The 18,864-nt window shown below is 38.7% G+C and overlaps 1 protein-coding gene across 1 annotated transcript in view; it reads left to right on the top strand.

Annotated features, from left to right (window-relative positions):
- Positions 1 to 312: 312 nt before the first annotated feature.
- Positions 313 to 18,864, top strand: part of LOC148508623 (G protein-coupled receptor 83-like) — a 30,389-nt gene continuing 11,837 nt past the window's right edge. The window contains exons 1-3 of the mRNA XM_088444201.1: positions 313 to 1,056; positions 12,653 to 12,778; positions 13,782 to 13,915. Of these exons, the coding sequence (XP_088300327.1) occupies positions 676 to 1,056; positions 12,653 to 12,778; positions 13,782 to 13,915 (641 nt within the window). The 5' untranslated portion in view covers positions 313 to 675. The remainder of the gene's footprint in view (positions 1,057 to 12,652; positions 12,779 to 13,781; positions 13,916 to 18,864) is intronic.

Below are 18,864 nucleotides of genomic sequence, written 5' to 3' on the forward strand. Positions count from 1 at the left end.
GTAGTATATCTGTGACATAATGATTATTAAATAATATATTAAATGCCATATTAGGCTTAATCCCTAGAGTAATGTCATTGACTCTATGAAGCAGTAAAACTGTCATTTCATAAGAAAGTGTGTTTCTTTTACAAGCCTGCAATCAGGTCTGACAGAAAAACACTGCTCATATATGGACAAAGTAATATGTTAGAAGCAGCTATAGCACGCAGAAGTGTCTATTGGTTGATGCGTGGTAGAAGGGGACGTCACTGCTCTGCGTACTATATAATATGAGAGCCAAGATCAGTCTCTGGTGCGCTACAGAGACAGGAATGCTATGACCCTCATTTTGTCCATCGGATGCTATGCTACAGGTGGGGACTCCAGTAACTTCTCATTCAGTTATTGGAGAGAAGCTGTGACTAACTGCAATGAGCAGCTATCGTGGGGAATCTGCATTAACGCGATAGATCCATTTATGCTTAGCAGCAACGAACTTGTGCATAAACTACAGGGCATATTATGAAATAAGCACAGTGAAATCCGGACGGACCAGCCTACCAGAATGCACACCCTGCGGCCAAAGGACACCTGACAACGTTTTCTACACCTTGTCATTTATTGTGAGTAGTTTGTGCCGTGGAAGATCTCAACTTTCGACAAGTTCAGTGGTTTATACCCCAATTGACTAACATGACTAGACACATGTGGTTCGCCTTGCCATATGCCCCAAAACCATTTAGGAGAACTGATGTGGCCAACTCATCTGACATATTCTCTGCCTTCTATGGCTTTCCTAACATCTCATCACTTTTCAATGGGGACCTAAACATCGACGATATTGGAGACTTTGAGAACAACACGAAGTATGAGGCAGAGTCGCAGAGCTCCACGGTGAAAGCTCTTCTGATAGTTGCCTACTCTGTCATCATTGTCATCTCTCTGTTTGGGAATATCCTGGTTTGTCACGTCGTTATAAAGAACAAGAGAATACAGTCGGCCACCAGTTTATTCATTGTGAACCTGGCAGTGGCAGATATAATGATCACTCTCCTCAACACCCCCTTCACCCTGGTGAGATACCTATTACTGTGCCAGCTCACCTTTGACAGGCGTTTTAGTGTAACTATCTCTGACATAAACTCTGGCACTGTGCTGTTTAGATTATTGGTACTGTGTAAAAAAAAAACACGTTATGTATTTTTGCAAAATAGATTTTTATTAAGGGTAAGTGGCACTAAAAGTGTGTCTCATGCTGTTATGATTCGTGCAAGTTGCCAGTGCTCTATGCCATGTGGTTATTAAAGTAAGATCCCTGTGGTTGTTAAGTGCTAATCAAGGTCTGCCTCAGCATCACTGATACAATAATGAAATAACTACTGTGCTTCTCTGTATGCTCACGTTTATAGCTTACAGTACCATGGACAGCACCACACATGCCAACACAGCCTTACAGTACCATGGACAGCACCACACATGCCAACCCAGCCTTACAGTACCATGGACAGCACCACACATGCCAACACAGCCTTACAGTACCATGGACAGCACCACACACGACAATATAGCATGGGGTCTCGGTCAGATCTTCCCATCGTCAAGAACATTCACTTGCTTTTATTTCAAGTGTCAATAGTAGCTAATTTCACTTTGTAAACACATGTAACAGATTTTAGAAATCTATCAGAAATAACCTAAGAGATATTGGGAAATGTGTTACAGTGAACCTCTGTTGGTATTTTATGATGATAAAGAGTTAATACAATTCAGAATTAATCTAAACACAGGCAATGTTTGTAAAACTAATCCAGTAACTGAAAGGTTTTTCAAATTTAATTGCTAGATGAAAGTTCTCTAATCTTGGTTATTTATTAATATCCATAATAGCTAAGAACATTTGCAATAGATTAAACAGTGGGTGGTAACATGAATCAGTAATTTAGTCTCTGAGCAATTATCTGCTTATAAATTTAGAAGATGCAAATACAAACATTTGATCTTTATAGAATCACAACAGTCTATTTATTTTTATGTCCAAATTCAGATTCTATAGACCAGGTATGGCTTTTCAAGACAACACTTTCTTCTTATCTTCTGGTTCTTTAAAATGTATTTTCTATAAATTGAATTCATTTTTATGCAGTGCTTCAGTTCAGTATTGTTAGTGTTTCTTATTCTAAGCTCAATTGTGTTTATTCAGTTGAGGGATGAATTTTGCAGCTTTTTTCTGTTTCATGTCGTTGTAAATGTGTACACTTTCCAATCATGACATTTTATTTTAAATAGATTGCTTATCTATAAAAGTCTGCTCTATTTATTCAAGGATGTACACAGTATGATAGCATGTCCATTGTGATGCAACTATAATGTATTTTTTTTTTGTTTATTTAAAGTCTTATACAGTAGATAGCATATGTGTTGTTTTTGTGATAGGTAATAACTAAAAGGAGTTAATTCATTTGACTTTTCTGTATGGCACCTTTAAATGATACATTCATAATTCAGAGATGAACTACTGTAGGGTTTAAGGTGTTTGAGATCATAGATTACTAAAAGTACCAGGCGTCATGCATGTGTTGTGTATCCTCATATTCTTATGTCCCTATGTCAAAGATTTTGTGAAGATTGTATATTTTAGCCAAGATACAGTATGTTTTAACTACTCAAGTCTGGAATCATTTAATGATTGTGCACAGTCCTCCTACACTAAATAAGCACTAAAGTATTTCGTTTTTTAAATTTTAACAACTGGGATTACTGTTGATTTGAGTAATTTAATGAAGCTGTTTCTATTAGCCTTTTACCCAATTGCATATCTGCTTTTACATTTTATGTAACTTTTATGTTGTAATTGTTTATATACAATGAAAAGATTGGACAGGTGCAAGTGCAAAATCTCGCCTCTCCTTTTGCATCTCAGTGGATACGTATGAGCATAATTACATTGTTTTTCAGAAACATTAAAATGGGATTACAATTTATATGCTAGCTATCCACAGGGAGTACCTTTGTGCTCTAGGTCATAGGTTCTCAAACTTGGTCCTCAGGACCCCAAACAGTGCATGTTTTCCAGGTCTCCCCACAGAATCAAAAGTGATATAATTATCTTCACCTGTAGATCTTTTAAAATGTGTCAGTAAGTAATGACTGCACCCAGGCCCACCAAGAGCTGTGGCAGGCCCCAGTAATAGGGGTGTGTGGCCTACTCGCGGGAGGCGTGGCCACACCCCCTTGCCGAGAATTTTTTTTTTGCAGTGTCGCAAAGCGGCGCTGAGCGCTGGGGAGGGGGGCGCTCTGAGCCCCCTCAGCCCGGTGCAAAGCCAGGGGGGGTGCGATCAGTATGATCGCTACCCCGCACAGGCATAGGAGACTGCTGTGACTGCTGCTCAGCAGCCACGAGCAGTCTCCAACTGCAGCTCAGCACACGCTGTGTGCTGGGCTGCTGTGAGGGCGGGGAGTGGCGCCAGACCCGGGCCCCCGCCGGGCCCCTCAGGAAGCCCAGGCCTGGGTAATCTGTACCCGCTCACCCCTCCTCTCAGCGCCCCTGACTGCACCTGTGAACCTGCTGGGTGACATGGAAAACGTGAATTGTATGGGGTCCAGAGGACTGAGTTTGAGAACCTCTGCTCTAGGTGTAAAACTATATCTATAGTTGGTTACAAAAGACATGATCCTGCTGCACATCTTGAGTGCCATCAACTGGGATTATGGTCCAATTCTGAAAGACACAGAGGTGACCAAATTGGATGAGATTTGACTGATGAAGTGGTTGGATCACATTTGGATTACACCACCATTCACAAGCCAGTAGCAGTCATTTTCCAACTGCATATATCAATATCCCAGATAATTATCCAGTTGACAAAATCACCAGTGATAGTGCAGCAATTGTGGCGACATTAAGCACTGCCATATGTATTTATATTTGCTGGATTACCTTCTTATTGACCCCTTTACTGTGAAGGATGAGTGGGGCTCATGCTCCACATATACCTTAAAACTTTGTTATATGAATTCCACTAGTCCTCTACAGTGATGGGTGTTCTAAAAAAAAAGGATCTGCTCTCCACAGGCACTGAGTTCTGGTGGAGAATTGCACCAAGTCAAAAGGGAGGTTTTTGTGAAGTGGAATCACATTTACTGATTAAACAATAAACCAACTGTACAGCAAGTACTGCAGGGATGGTAGTTGAACTATATTCCACCTATTTTCCCTAACTAGCACTTAAGAGATGGGTGACTATAATCATTTTGTGAATGAGACGCACATTTTGAGCGATAAAGATGCTTAGTGCAGCATACAACTGTGAAGACACAGTATATGAGGACACATCTATATGTGAGTATCCACAAATGATAAAGATTAATCTATTCTTTCAATTTATGTGGCCTTTTAGTAGTTATTTTCTGTTGATCATCTGTGGTCACCAGAAAATATCACACTTTTCTTGTGAAAAATAAAAATTTTCATAGAAGATGGGAGGGCACATTGTACCTAATCTCCCCCATACTAACACAAACACACATGGGGCACCATTGTTTGAAAGAAGGGCATCCCAAAATAGTTATTATCTGACAATAACTAAAACACTGTACAAAATATAATATTTTCCACAGTTCTTATGCCCAGATCTACCCTATATTGTGTTAAATAGATAAAAGGGTCCACTCAATATGCTAGGTTTTCTAGTTTAAGAAATGGTAGGCCTTGTTAGTATACCATATTATTACTGTACGTTATAAGCATTTAAATCAGGCAAAAAATTATAAAATAAAAAATGCATTATAATATTCAAGCACAGATTTCATTATGAAAACCTCTGAGTAGACGCATGCTTTTTTCTGTTACGGTGGATTAATGCCCAAGCAAGAACCACAAAGTATTACTCTATGTTATTAAAAACAAAATAATTAGCAATGTTAATGTTGGGATTTAAAGAGTGCAAACATCAAAAAATGGGATCAGCACAGGAGTGAGAAAACCATCAGCAGCAAAGCGGTAAAGATTTATTTGCTTATTTCACACTATTTTTTTTATATAGTATTTAATTTATCACATCAGCTCAAGATCAGACGTAACATTTTGCATATTTGTACTTCTATTAATCTTTGCAAATCTTCACACTCACCTTATCCATTATTTTCTACAAAAGTAGGTGAAAATTAACATTTTCATCTACTTTTGTAGAACTTGCCATTCATTATAAAGGTAACACAGGAGACAGATGTATCCTCGTACATCTTTGTTGTAGTCATGCAAAAATCCTCTCTTGACGCGCCAGTTCCTGTGAGACTCTGTTAGCGCCAGGCATATTTTTTGCCAAAAATTAATCTAAGTCGCAATGTGATGTGAATTGGACGCACCAGGAGATTGTGCTAATTAATTTGATATGCGACACTTGTATATCTGTGTGTGACTGAGTCTCTGAAACAGCATACAAAATGTTACGATGCACAGGCTGCAGATTATTTCCACACCAAGTTCCGTTGTGCTTCATTTACAGATATATGTCTTACATATAAAATTAATCAATGCAGTCTCCTGGGGGTATATTTACTAAAGTGAGAGTTTTTAGAGGTGGAGATGTTGCCCATAGCAACCAATCAGATTTTACTTAACATCTATCTAGCACCTTCTAGAAGATAATAATGTAATCTGATTGGTTGCTATGGGCAACATGTCCACTTCTAAAAACTCTCATTTTAGTGAAAATGTATCCCCTGATGCTAGCAGAGTTGCATTAACATGCTGTCAGGAACTGATTCATTGCTAAGCATTGCCCGCCCATGAGCGGGAGGAGCTAGTTCGTTCCCCTGCCTTGTTAAGCTTTTCTAAGCAGCGCCACTGCCAGCAATAGTATGTAGACTGGCAGTTTACACATGCAATGATTTCACGCCGCACATGCATACCCACTTTCCCTGTGTGTGGTGTGCCGAGAGAGAAGCTTTCTATCTCTGTCTTATGTGAGGGTTCCAGTCAACTAGATAAGCTATTAAATTAAGGGTGCAAATTATTTTAACATCTTTTTATTAGAGCAAGTGAGTACAGATACAGGAGTCAACTTATTTTACAACATATTGCATGTTACAGTACATTTCAAAATATAAAACTTTGTAAAGAGACATGTCAAGAGGACATATTTGTAGGACAACACAATTTTATAGTTTGCAGGGGGCACCAAACACCCTGGCACTGGCCCTGTGTTAACCATCCCCTGCCACTTGTCCATTAACTCCTTCCCAGGAGATGGGATTTCTTCCCATCTCCCAAATTGTGTTATCCCAAGCAGGGACAGGAGTCCTATATAACCTGGGCCCCATATCCGGTGTGTGTGACTCCCTTCAGTGGCACAGCATCTGCGCTCTCAGGAGCTCATTCAGACCCTCTCGCTATGATTCGGACGCTCGTAGCTGACTGATAGTTGCGATCTGCGCATGCAGTGACAGGAGAGGCCGTTTGTGGGTGGTGACAGGGGCAGGCCACTAGAAACGGGGGAGTGGAGGTGCGAACGCAGGTGTGCCTGAGTGTCTCAACGCCTTTACGGAGGTGTGCATAAGTAACAGGCAGCGTCATTGTACACATCACCTGGTTGAAATACACACTGAAGTGATCGCAGTGCTAGCGGCAGGGTATGGTCTACTTTAAATGCTGCAATCGCATCCGCTGGTGCTCGATGTACCAATAGTTTCATGCACTTCCAGGAGATGACGTGCACAAGTGGGCGTCTTGTGAATGGTTGGTGGGCGTCTGCATACACATAGTGATCACATGCTAAGACATAGTGGGCGTACTTATGCATTGATGTGCGATCGTCTGCCTTGCTGGGCGTACATTGGATTTGCATTCGCATCGAGCGAGTGTTCGCATCTAGCGAGAGGGTCTCAATTAGTTCCTCAGATCCCTCCAATAATATGGCCTCCTGCAATCCCAGGAAGATATTTGTGGCCTGATGCATGTGTCACCTATTTGCTATTCTGCAATCAGCGATAATTATTTATTGCACATTGTCAAAAAATAAACAAACTCCTTAGTCATTTTTTTTAGCAAAAAGGTAACATCAGAGAAAAACTGTATTTGTAAGCCCACAAAAACCTTATCTTAGTAGAAAAGTTACTGTATAAAGCAATTCAGCAAACTTTTCCAAAAATTCCCCCCCAGGAATAGAGAATATCTATTCACACCAATCCTGACAGAAAAGGGAGAAAGTATAACTTATCCTATAGTACTTACACTTTATTGTGATCCACTAACTAGTATATTGTAAGCAGAAGCTTGACTAGTGGCTGCAATAACAGCATTTGACAAGTGAAGCACTTTCCTGCTCTGTTCTGACCCATGCTTTAATTTATGTTCAGTGCTGAAAAGCGCAACCAATTATCCTCCAAAAATGTTTAAATGCTAATATTTATTAACAATGAATAACCCCTATTTTATGAATAATGAGTGCTGTTTTAAAAAAAAATATTGAGCCATGTTAGGTATAACATTATTTTCATTTGGGATAAAGAAATTTAAATTTTAATTTGATCTTAATATGCAAATACATTTTTTTCAGAAGAATTTGTTTTACTTTTACAGCAGACCCCATAAGTTGACTAAAGCACTGAGAAAATCAATGACAACATATAAATGAGGCACAATACAAAGTCCTTTTTGGTGATGCAGTGCTCCTTGATTTATTCTGTCGTGTTAGTTTTCCACCAAAGTGCAGACGGGATGCAGTCATAATCCCGACAGCGGGGATTCCGGTGCTCAGAATGCTGGCACCAGAATCCCGACACCTGTTAGAATTCCGGCGTCGGCATCCTGACCACTGGAATCTTAAAGGTAAGTAGTGAAGTTAGGGAGAGGGCTAGCGTTAGGGGTTAGGGTTAGGCACTAGGGGGAGGGTTTGGCACTAAGGGGGGAGGGTTAGGTTTAGCGTGCGAGGAGGTTAGGTTTAGGCACTGGAGGGAGGTTAGGTACAGGCAACAGGGAGGGAAGTTTAGGGTAGTCAGAGGGGGAGGGTTAGGTTACCGATCGACAGGTGTTGGTATGCCAGCATTGGGATTCTGACCGCCGGGATCCCGAGCGCTGGCATCACATACCCAACCTGTACAGACATGATGGGGGACTTTGCAAAGGAATAAAATTGTGCAACTGACAAAGGAGCCAATATAACAATGTGCACAATTTTGCCCTGATAATTTTAATTTGTTATCATTGTTGTGACAATAAGTAAATGTTATATGGAGTAATTAGTCTTCCCAGTACTCAGGCTCCAAAGAGAGGCTGTGCCTGCAAAGGCTACAAAGTTCAGACCCGACTTAACAACTGCACATGTAAAGCCAGCATGTGTGAGCTGTGGTTGGATCCATCTTTGAAAAATATTGGAATGTGTAGCTCATAGGCTACAACGGGCTATTGATGGCTAATAGTTAATGGTGCCAGATCCTGAATACCTAAACTTTTCAGTACTTGGAAAATAGGTATTTTTGCAATACTCATACAAATCTTTACTGTATTTTTGGACTTAATAAATAGGGCCCAGGGAGTTGGGAGAAGCAATGTAATTTCTTGCTAAATGCAGGTTTGCAGCACAGGAGCTGTTTATAAATAAGATTCCATGTTGTGATTTAGGTTTGTTAAATATGGCCATTAAACAAACCCCAAAACATCAGCCCTGATCCAACATATGGAAAGACATCATAGTTACTTTTGGGAAATGTGGAAAACCTGACAAATCAGATGGTACCATAGTTAAAAAACAAAAATAGCTTGCTACAGTAGTTATAAATTGATTCCTACCTGATGATGATAAGGCTGATAATGATGATGTACATGTTGAACATTCAGGGACTAAAGCTGCACCTGATGACAAACTTTAATCATCATTTAATGTTTGTAAAAAAGGAAAACCTGCAATCCACCCATGGTTATCCAGACTCTTTCTATGCTACTACTGAAAAAAATCACTTTCAATTTTATGCACACTCTCCGGCATTCACTCACTCACTCACTGTGCTGCTGGGAGCTTTTATTTTTCTCTGCAGCAATTACTTTTTGAACCAAAACAGATTTTCTGGGGCTTTCTTCAACCCTACCAAAGTGGGAAGAAAAGGTTTCATTAAATATCTTTTGTAATGAGAACAACATTGAAAATGCAGTCAATGATTCATAGGTTAGTGACATTACTTACATTTCCTATGTTTACATATGTTTTTCTTCCCTTACAATTGTGCCACAATCAATGCACAGATCAAGCCCACTCATCAATCATTGGGCTGGGTAAACTTGAGAGGTTCGTTCTATTCTTTCAAGCTCAATTCAGAGCACTATTTACTGGAACCACCTCTGATCCCTGATCATATCACGGTATCTGTAACTATGAAGGCTAATTACTGTATGTTTCATCATAGCTTATGCAGAACACAGTATATTAATCTGCTTGTGTGAATTGCACTGTTAATAAGTGCTGGTACCAGTGGGGCACTTAGCTATGGAAAATTAGTTAAATAGAAGAAGAGAAGCAATCCCTTTTTAGCAATATCTCAGTTTTGCAGTTTGAATTGAGCATGTGTTTATTTTTACTCAGCCTCAGCAGCAATCATTTAGAAATGTTCTAGTGTTCATTGTAATTAGCTGATGTATTGTTGGGTCTGATTCATTAAATGCTAACATGAAGATATCTATACTAATATGCATCACACACTTTTAACCCATCAGTGAACTTTTGTTGACAGGATACCAGAACATGCTTTGCCTAATATATATATCCTATGTTTTATGAAGATGTGCAGTGCAATTCTATGACAGGTCAGAGGGAGGCAATCTGGCCAGGAATGGGAAAATAACTGCCCACATTATCAATGCTATACAGACAGGGGACATTTTTTTAGCCAAATGGCATGATCTGGAAACTCCTAAAGTGACAAGAATATACAGTACCTGACAGCTTCTCAATAGCCCTCGACCCACCCACTCCATGCTACTGCAATAGTATTGGGGCACACAAAATAGATGTGACCCAGTCGCACAAGAACTATGTAACCCAATATATATAGTTCTGAATATCCTCACAATATCTGTTACAAAAGTTGGAGATTGGGGGGTGCTACCACGGACATATCTATATGAATGGCAGAAGAACAAAGAGGAGAACTGAAATATCCAAAAGTGGTGCACTAGAGAATCATTGTATCAAAATAGAACTTTTATTGTTAATGAATTAATGACATAGTATTCAATAAAAATTAAAAAAACTGTGAAAAGTGGTTAAAAAATAGAAAGGATGTGTCAAAGTATGAAATCTGTGAATAACATTATGTTGTGGTGCCCTTGCAACTCCACCAGATGTCACATTAAAGCTTATTTCACGGCGTCCTTGTATCTGTGTGTTCTATATCTGTATCTCACACAAACCAATTAATCAGATCTCTTTAACTGGTCAGAATAATAGTCGTTGTGCTTCTATTACCAGATTATATATGACAAAAGATTATCACCAATTGATTGATAAGCCAGTGTTTATTAAACTATATCAGAATCGACAGCTATTCAAAAGTAGTTATGATTATACTCTTAAATAATTCACAAAGATCTCCAAAAATCCTTATTACATTAGACCCTTGATCTCAATGATAACAGGGATCTGTGTATCCTGAGTAGGGATGGCCATCGACCATCAATGATTCATAATCATCGATGGTTTATGGCCGATGTCTAATGCTTTTCCCATCAATGGGAAAGAACCAAATGGTTTCCTTCCATCGATGGAGAAGCATAACTGAATAATTTTTTTTTTACATGGTGACGAGATACTGAGCATAGCTCCGCCCCCGACATCGCGAAGCCAGAGCCCCCATTTCTGATTGGCCCATGGGCCAGTCAGTCATAGAACAGGGATGCCCATCAGTTGGGGAAACCATCGATGGTCATCCATTGCATAGTTGGTTACCATCGATGGTCACTTGCTATTTTGCCATCAATGGTTACCATACCGATGGCCATCCCTAATCCTGAGTCTAACATGTGGGAGCCCACTAAAAATTTTCCCAATTTCTCCATGAGCATATCTATTAATACACACAGTTTTATGTTATTTACTTATACTGTAGGTAGTTTTCACAAAATGCTGCCTCTCTTATAGTGAGTATACTTTCTTTGTATACTCAACATTGTTTGTGTCCTTACACAGTGGTCCTTATTCTTTGGAGTCAAAATAAAGTTATTGTATTTGTCAGAAATCTCATCTTATTTTCTATTCAAAGAGGCATACACTCTGCAATACTGGTGTGTCTGGAAAGTGGATATGCAGATTTATCACCCAGCGTCTTAATCACGTATTTCATATTCTTTATCTCACTGGTGAAATTATTAATGGGAAGAGAGTATGTGAATTGGAAATATCCTATGTGGATGCCTATTCTTGTTTTTATATTGTATATTCAGTAAATGTGATATTCTGTTGACACAGTCTCATCCTACTTAAATAGCCACTGGTATATATTGCTCAACAACCTACATCTAGCATCAAGGAGCACTGTGTTAGTTTTAATTTCTCTTTCTATATCTGGTGGAGTTGCAAGGGCGCCGCATTTCGTACTTTGACACATCCTTTACATTTTTTAACCAGTTTTTGCTGTTATTTCATTTCTATTGAATACTATGGGCCTGATTCAGAGTTGGGAATAGAGTGAGATATCTCTCTCAACTGATCATCTTGGTGAAACCATGCTGCACTGCAGGTGGGCAGCTTTAAAATGTGCAGAGAGATTTAGATTTGGGAGGAGTGTGTCCAAACTGACATCTAAATTGTAGAGTAATAATAAAGCTGTGCAGTATTAGTGGGCTACATGCAAAAGCAGCCACTATTTACCCCACATGTAAAAAAAATGTATGTATTTACAACCCTTGCATTGCAATATGGTTTGTTCAGGTTCACAGTTGAGAGAAATGTCTCACTCTATTCCCAAGTCTGAATCAGGCCGTATGTTATTAATTCATTAACAATAAAGGTTATATTTTAATACAATGATTCTCTAGTGCACCACTTTGGATATTTCAGTTCTCCTCTTTGTTCTTCTGCTATTGGGGCACAGTAAGACACAAACATCATTATTGATGCACTGTGCGATTCACGTTCATTTGCTCTGCTGGTCAAAGGGAAATGTGACATTTTTTATCCAAAACTCTGTTAATTAAAGAGGACAGAAACAACCAGTCCATGTTTGCAATTTGAATATATATTTTAAGATCACATTGACTGAACCATGATTACAACAGTATATCCTTTCATACAGTATAACCAATAAGAATGATGGAAAGTCATAAGGCCACATATTTAACTAGATTTCCTAGTGTCACACTTAGGGTCTCATATTGAGTAGCAATACGCAACTGTATGGCTGCAAATACCTATTGGTGACATTTGCTTAAATGTGAATCCAACAATATAAACAGTAGGGATATTATAACCCCTCTATACTGCATGTGGTACTGTACTTAAAATAAAGCAACTGATGTTTAAATGTGCTTCATAAATGTATATTTTAATAAGAGTTATTGTTTTATTCATGTTTTATTCATGTAAACAATAAAGAGTCTTCTGCTCAAAACTTGATCACAGAGTTGTACTTTCCATTATATTCACATAATAACTAACTTATTACTCCTTTCATCTTTCTTTAGGTTCGTTTTGTGAGCAGTACCTGGGTTTTCGGCAAACTCATGTGTCATGTGAGCCGCTTTGTTCAGTATTGCTCCGTCCACGTGTCTGTGCTTACCCTTACAGCTATTGCCCTGGACAGACATCAGGTAAGCAATGTGGTATTGAGTGTTTCCTTTGTAATGACATTTGATGGTGATGAATGATGACACTAGTTAATTCTGCGGTTCTAGCATGTACATTAATTGGTTTTTATGTTGTCTAGCTAACTTAAATAATAGTACACAAGTAATCTGTAACGGCTTCATAGATACACAAGTAAATTTTTAGAAGTCGGTAAATGGTGTTCACTAAATTTCTTGTACAAGACAGAAGTAGAAGTGTCATAAAATAAAAGTAGTTATTTATACACTTTAGTTTCCCCAGCAACAATTTTACTTGCATAGAAATAACATTTGATTAAAACACTTTCCCCGGCCTGGCATGACCAGCAAGTTTCTAGTGTGTATCACTGCTCAGAGTAAAAAAGAAAAAATCAGATCAATGCTACAGCACCAATATATTGTGCAACATTCATGTTATTCCCCAAGATGTCTGCTAAGCTGTGCAAATTAATATAAAGAAGAATGGGAAACTGGAAAGTGTCAGCGAGTGAATAATAAAAGAGCCCCAGGAAAGGATAACCAGTGCCACCTGTCTAGGGCCCTGGTATCAAAATATCCTCATTTCCATTACATAGCATGCTTGCATAACCCTTTTATTATTCCGTGCCAGGCTAATACAGACAATAACCAGCTACAGTGCTGTATGTATGACATCATGTATGGGGGCAGGTTGTCTTAGGTAACCTGTGATACTCAAACTGTTGAGAAATAAGAAAATTTAAATTAGCACTTATAGCTCTGCAACAGAGTGATTTTAGAACTACATGGTAAAGTAGATGCTTGCTTGAATTTGTAGTGTCACAAAGTAATACAGGTAAAAACAGAAACATACATTTATTAGACGTACACCAATTGTGGAGTTAAGAAACATTTTTTTTGCCACTTTTCAATATAAGAGTTTGTAATCGTTTTGTCCAGCTCTGTGCATTTGTTTTATTCAGCCCTCTACTAAAGCCATTGTCTACAAACTATTTCTCTCTTGTTGTAGGTTATTATGCACCCACTGAAACCCAGAATGTCAACAATAAAAGGAATTATCTGTATTATTGTCATTTGGTTCATGGCAAGTGGATTCTCATTGCCACATGCTGTCTACCAGAAGCTAGAACAGTTTTATATTGGGTAAGTTTGCCAAATTTTAGTGACGTTCATTCAGAAGCAAAACTGATTTCAGTTACCTTCATTTTTAATTCATTTTGAATTAACTTGTTAATTTGGCACTCTGAAGTTACATAAATTAATAACTTGGTATTTGGTTTAAAACAGTCTGTGCTTGGTATGTCATGGCTTTGGGATGCGCTGCTGCACAGTGATTCAAAAGTGATCCAGTCCTTGTGCCAGTGTTTTTTGTACCATGACACATCAATGGTGGAGTTTCTATGGAGGGGGAAGAGTTGGAGGGAGTGAGGTGTGAGGTCCTTCTACCTGTATCTTACTGATGTTTCTTTCTAAGCTATTAAAACAATGTATGGCTCTGTCCTGGTAGGGAATACCTTGCTTTTATCCATTAAACTATATTCACGGGCAATAAAGGGTTAATACCGGGAGAGTTACTGTAAGGTGTGTAAAATGAAGAAACTTTTTTTTGTGAATTATCACATAAATTGCATCATCAAGTCTGCTCACCTTCAAACCTCTTTCTCATCTCCCTGAATTAAGGTAGCAAAAATATGGTTTAGGACAACAGAATACTTGCTGTACATGGAACTTTTTATGGAAGCTTAATCCAACAATAAACTGTAATTTATTAGTCTGAACCTAATTAAATTATTTTCATAGATTTGTTTTCATAGTGCATTCAATTTATTATGCAATTCTGTACATTAAGTTTTATATTTCTGTAGCAGTTTCCATGTTTGATAAGTACAAAATATAACCTATTAATAGGATCAGGCGCAAAAAATATATATTTTTGATATATATAATATTATAATTCTGATGATCACTATTATGTATCAGTGTATATAAATAAATTAGCTGCTCCCTACTAAACAACTATGCATTATTGCAAAATACATATATACAAATAGAATGATGAGTAAATCATTCAAAGAGAGTGCATAAAATATCATACACAATGTATACAAATTAATTTGTTAATAAAATCATATAAAACATGTACAGTACTGTGAAAAACACATTATTGTTATTTATAAATACCCACGGAGAAAACCTGTGTCCTAGCAAAAAATCTGATATTGATCAGATAGAATAATCAAATCTTCATGGAACATGTTGTTCCTCTATTTAGTAATCCTTTGGAGGAGAGCGGGACATCAATACACCCCCTTATTGAAGACTTGTAATCAATAGTGCCAAATGTAAACCAGTATATTTGGGTGCATGGTCCTTTAAATTATCCGGACTCAATATAACATTCCAGCCAGCGCTATGCTCTACCTCCTCTCTAGTTAGATTCTGACCATGCGACTATATCGCCAGCTGATCGCTTACCCCAGCCAGGGTCTGGTTTCTTCTGCTGGTACTAAGGATTGCTGCACTCTCCCTCCCAGGTGCCGCCTGGTGGGTGGAACCCCATGACAACAGCACCAGAACCCAGCTGTGGTAAGAGATCAGTTGGCCACATAGTCACAGGGTCGGTATCCAACTACAGGGGAGGTGGAGCATAGCGATGGCGGGACTGTTACAGTACTGTAAATTGTAAAGAAATTAAGGTGCGCCTGTCAGCCAAAAAACAATGGACAATACTTCCAAACTGGCAGCTCCTAACAAGCAGGATCTGCTACCTGCTGGACAAATATGGAACAAGAAAAAAATGTGTAGGAGCGCTTGTTCGCAAAGATAAACAATAGAGTATATATGACAAATATTTAATAACAATGTTAAAATTGCAAATAACAGCAATATCACAAATGAGTAAATAAAAGAGTGAATAACTCTGTGCAGAATTCAGACCGTCCTAAACTAGGTGCTCATATGGCCATTCTGATAAAAATGAATGTCCTGTATAAGTCTATATAGAAGAATATTCCAAATTCATAAAGCAATGTTATTACTGATGGATATAGAAACAATGTGTCTTCTTTCAATGGAAACAGTTCTCACAATTTGTTACCCCAGTATGAGTGAATTAACTGCTGTAGGGAGCCGCTATCACTGGAATTAGAAAAGGATGTCCCACGGACACAGAGTCCAGGTATGGATGGAGCAAACACTCTAACTGCTAAATAGCGGGAGTACGACTGGCAAATGAATGTTATAATTACCGTCTCATTCTCCTATGTCCAGTAAAGATGATGTGAACGGATCTCTGAAGAGTGGTAATGCTCTACCACTCGTCAGCGGTAGCATGTTGCTGGATGGCTATGACCCAGGTAGCTCCGTGCTCTGTATCCGGCTGGCTGTGTCACTGATAGTGCAGTTCAGTCAGTGTGTGAAACTCATGGAGGACTCGCGGCAGGCTCCCTGCAGGGGGGAAGAACCAGTGAACACTCCAGTGTGAGATAGTGGTCTGGCAACAAACAGGATGTTCGTTGACGCGTTTCTCCGGGCACAAAGAACCCCGGTTTCCTCAGAAGGTGTAACATCCAGTGTTCCACATGGAGTTTAAATAGCTGTGCTCATAGGTTTTAATTAAATGCTGTTTCTCAGCTGTTTTTCATGTGATTCAGCTGTTTGGTCTTTATCTTAACTGCTGGATACTTTTAAACACAGTAAGATAGACATTTCAAAGAGCAGCAATCCATGTTTATATAATTCATATGTTTTTTGGTCTGCACATAATACATCATAATGAAAAATATATAAAAAAATGAATTCAAGTAAAATTAGACCAAAAAGTCTGTGGACCTCATTCAGAGCCGGTCGCACAGAGTGTGCGGTCGGTCTGAATGAGGGGAGGACCTCTTGAATTTTCAAGACATCCTCCTTTGTGGTGGTAAGGCTGTGGGTTAACACCCACAGCCTTACGACCGCCTAAGGTGATGGTCGCGATGGTCAAGACCATCACGACCATTGGGGCTTATGACAAGACCCTAGGGTAGGGTCTCCCTTGTCGTAAGCCCCGGAGAGCTTTCGGCTCTGTCTGAGCCAGAAGCTCTCCACTGACATCACTAGTGATGTCAGTGGGGCCGCCCCCAAATGGTAGGCGTTCCCATGGGAACGCCCCGTTTGGGCTGCCACACCCCGGCCCGCCTTCCAAATGGGGCGAGCTGTCAATCAACATCGACAGCTCGCCCCCTTTGGATCGAGACCCGCTACGACCGGCGCTGTCGGTCGTAGTGGGTCTCACGCATGCGCACACTGGCGCCGGCGCCGTCGTGCGCATGCTCTGTGGGGTGCCATCGACCGGGTCCGAGCGCATAGTCGCTAAGGACCGGGTCTGAATGACCCCCTATTTGTGTTACTCAGTTAAATAATCTTTGCAAATGTAATCTTTGTTTTCAGTATGCAAAATATGAGGTCAGAATCCATAAATGAATATATCAATGTATATATGAATAACTGTGGATGGGGAATAAGTATATATATATATATATATATATATATATATATAAGAATAGCCAATGTTACAAATAGAAATTATAATAATGTTCAAAAAACAAAAATGAATGTATATACACACAATTGATTTGTATCAAAAAGTGTAAAAAATAATAACAGAGACAATATTAATATTGCCATATCAATGATATGAGACATTAAACGCATGAAACATCACACGAATGTTATTTGATCCACTTTTCAAATGTATAACTAATCAGAGAGGTACAGATTCTTAAGATAGAAATATATCCATCGTGTGTGGACTACAAACGGAGAAATAATGAAAGACTGAACAAACAGACTAACCGTGTGACCTAAATAGACGTATTGAAAATGGATTTTTATATTCAAGAAATAAATAAATAAATATGGAAATATAAACAAAGTAATAAATCACCATATATTAAGAGATATTCATATCAATATAGATATAACTCTTAGCTTCACATCCCATATCTTACAGACCTAATCAACATGATGTGGAAATAAACCCAAAAAGGTTCCCCTTGATGTCCTATCAGATGTACAAAGCTAATTTCTGATTCCCGGCAACCCAGTGGGAACACTGATCCTGACTGAAATCGATATTGCCATAGGAAATGAGGAGGGGAGGGGAAAAGTAAATGATGATGATCTAGATGATAAAAAAGTGTGAATCATAAAGAGGCATGTCTAATATATAAATAGAGGATCAAAAATCCAGTTCAATGGTCTCATTGAGTCCATCTGGAAGTAATGTATGGAGGGTATGAATCCAAAACGCTTCTCTCATACATAACCTTTTGTAATGGTCTCCTCCCCTTTGAGTTATAGGTACTTGTTCTATAATGACTGCTCTCAATAACTCTGGGTTTGCTTCATGTTCTTGTGCAAAATGCTGACCTATGCTATGCTTTGTCATGTGATTAATGATGTTCCGTCTATGTTCTAAAAACCGGAACTTGAATTTTCTAGTGGTGCGACCCACATATTGTTTGGTACAAGGGCTTGACAAAACATAGATAACATAATTAGTCTCACAATTCACAAACATACCCATTATAAACAACTTTTCTGTGGTGGCTGAATGGAATTTTTCTCCTTATTTGATATGTATTTGCACGTAGTGCATCTAACATGATTGCACTTATAGCAACCAATGGGTTCTGGAGCCCATGCTATGGTGTTAGAAATGTTAGTATGGGTCTCCCTTTGGGTAAAGTGACTTGATACTAATTTCCTATGTAAATTATCAGCTTTTTTGAAAATCACAATGGGTTTATTATCTAATTCATTTTTTAAAGTGGGATCTAGTTTCAAAATCAAAAAATTGTTAGAATGCTCCTGATCTTGTGTGACAGACTATTCTGTTTTGACACAAAAACAAGAGATTTGTCCACTTGTCTTTTTTTTCTAGTGTTTTATCTTTTTTGGACAATAATGAAGACCTATCTAGTGTTAGGATTTCATTAAAAGCTTTATCAAGCAAGTCCTGATGGTATGCTTTTTCTTTGAAGGAATTGATTAAAGGTGTAGCTTGTTCTATAAATTTGTCTTTTTCTGAACAGTTTCTCCTGAATCTACGT

Source organism: Taudactylus pleione, unplaced genomic scaffold (genome assembly GCF_031769625.1).
Source record: "Taudactylus pleione unplaced genomic scaffold, aTauple2 ptg000352l, whole genome shotgun sequence".
Taxonomy (NCBI): domain Eukaryota; kingdom Metazoa; phylum Chordata; class Amphibia; order Anura; family Myobatrachidae; genus Taudactylus; species Taudactylus pleione.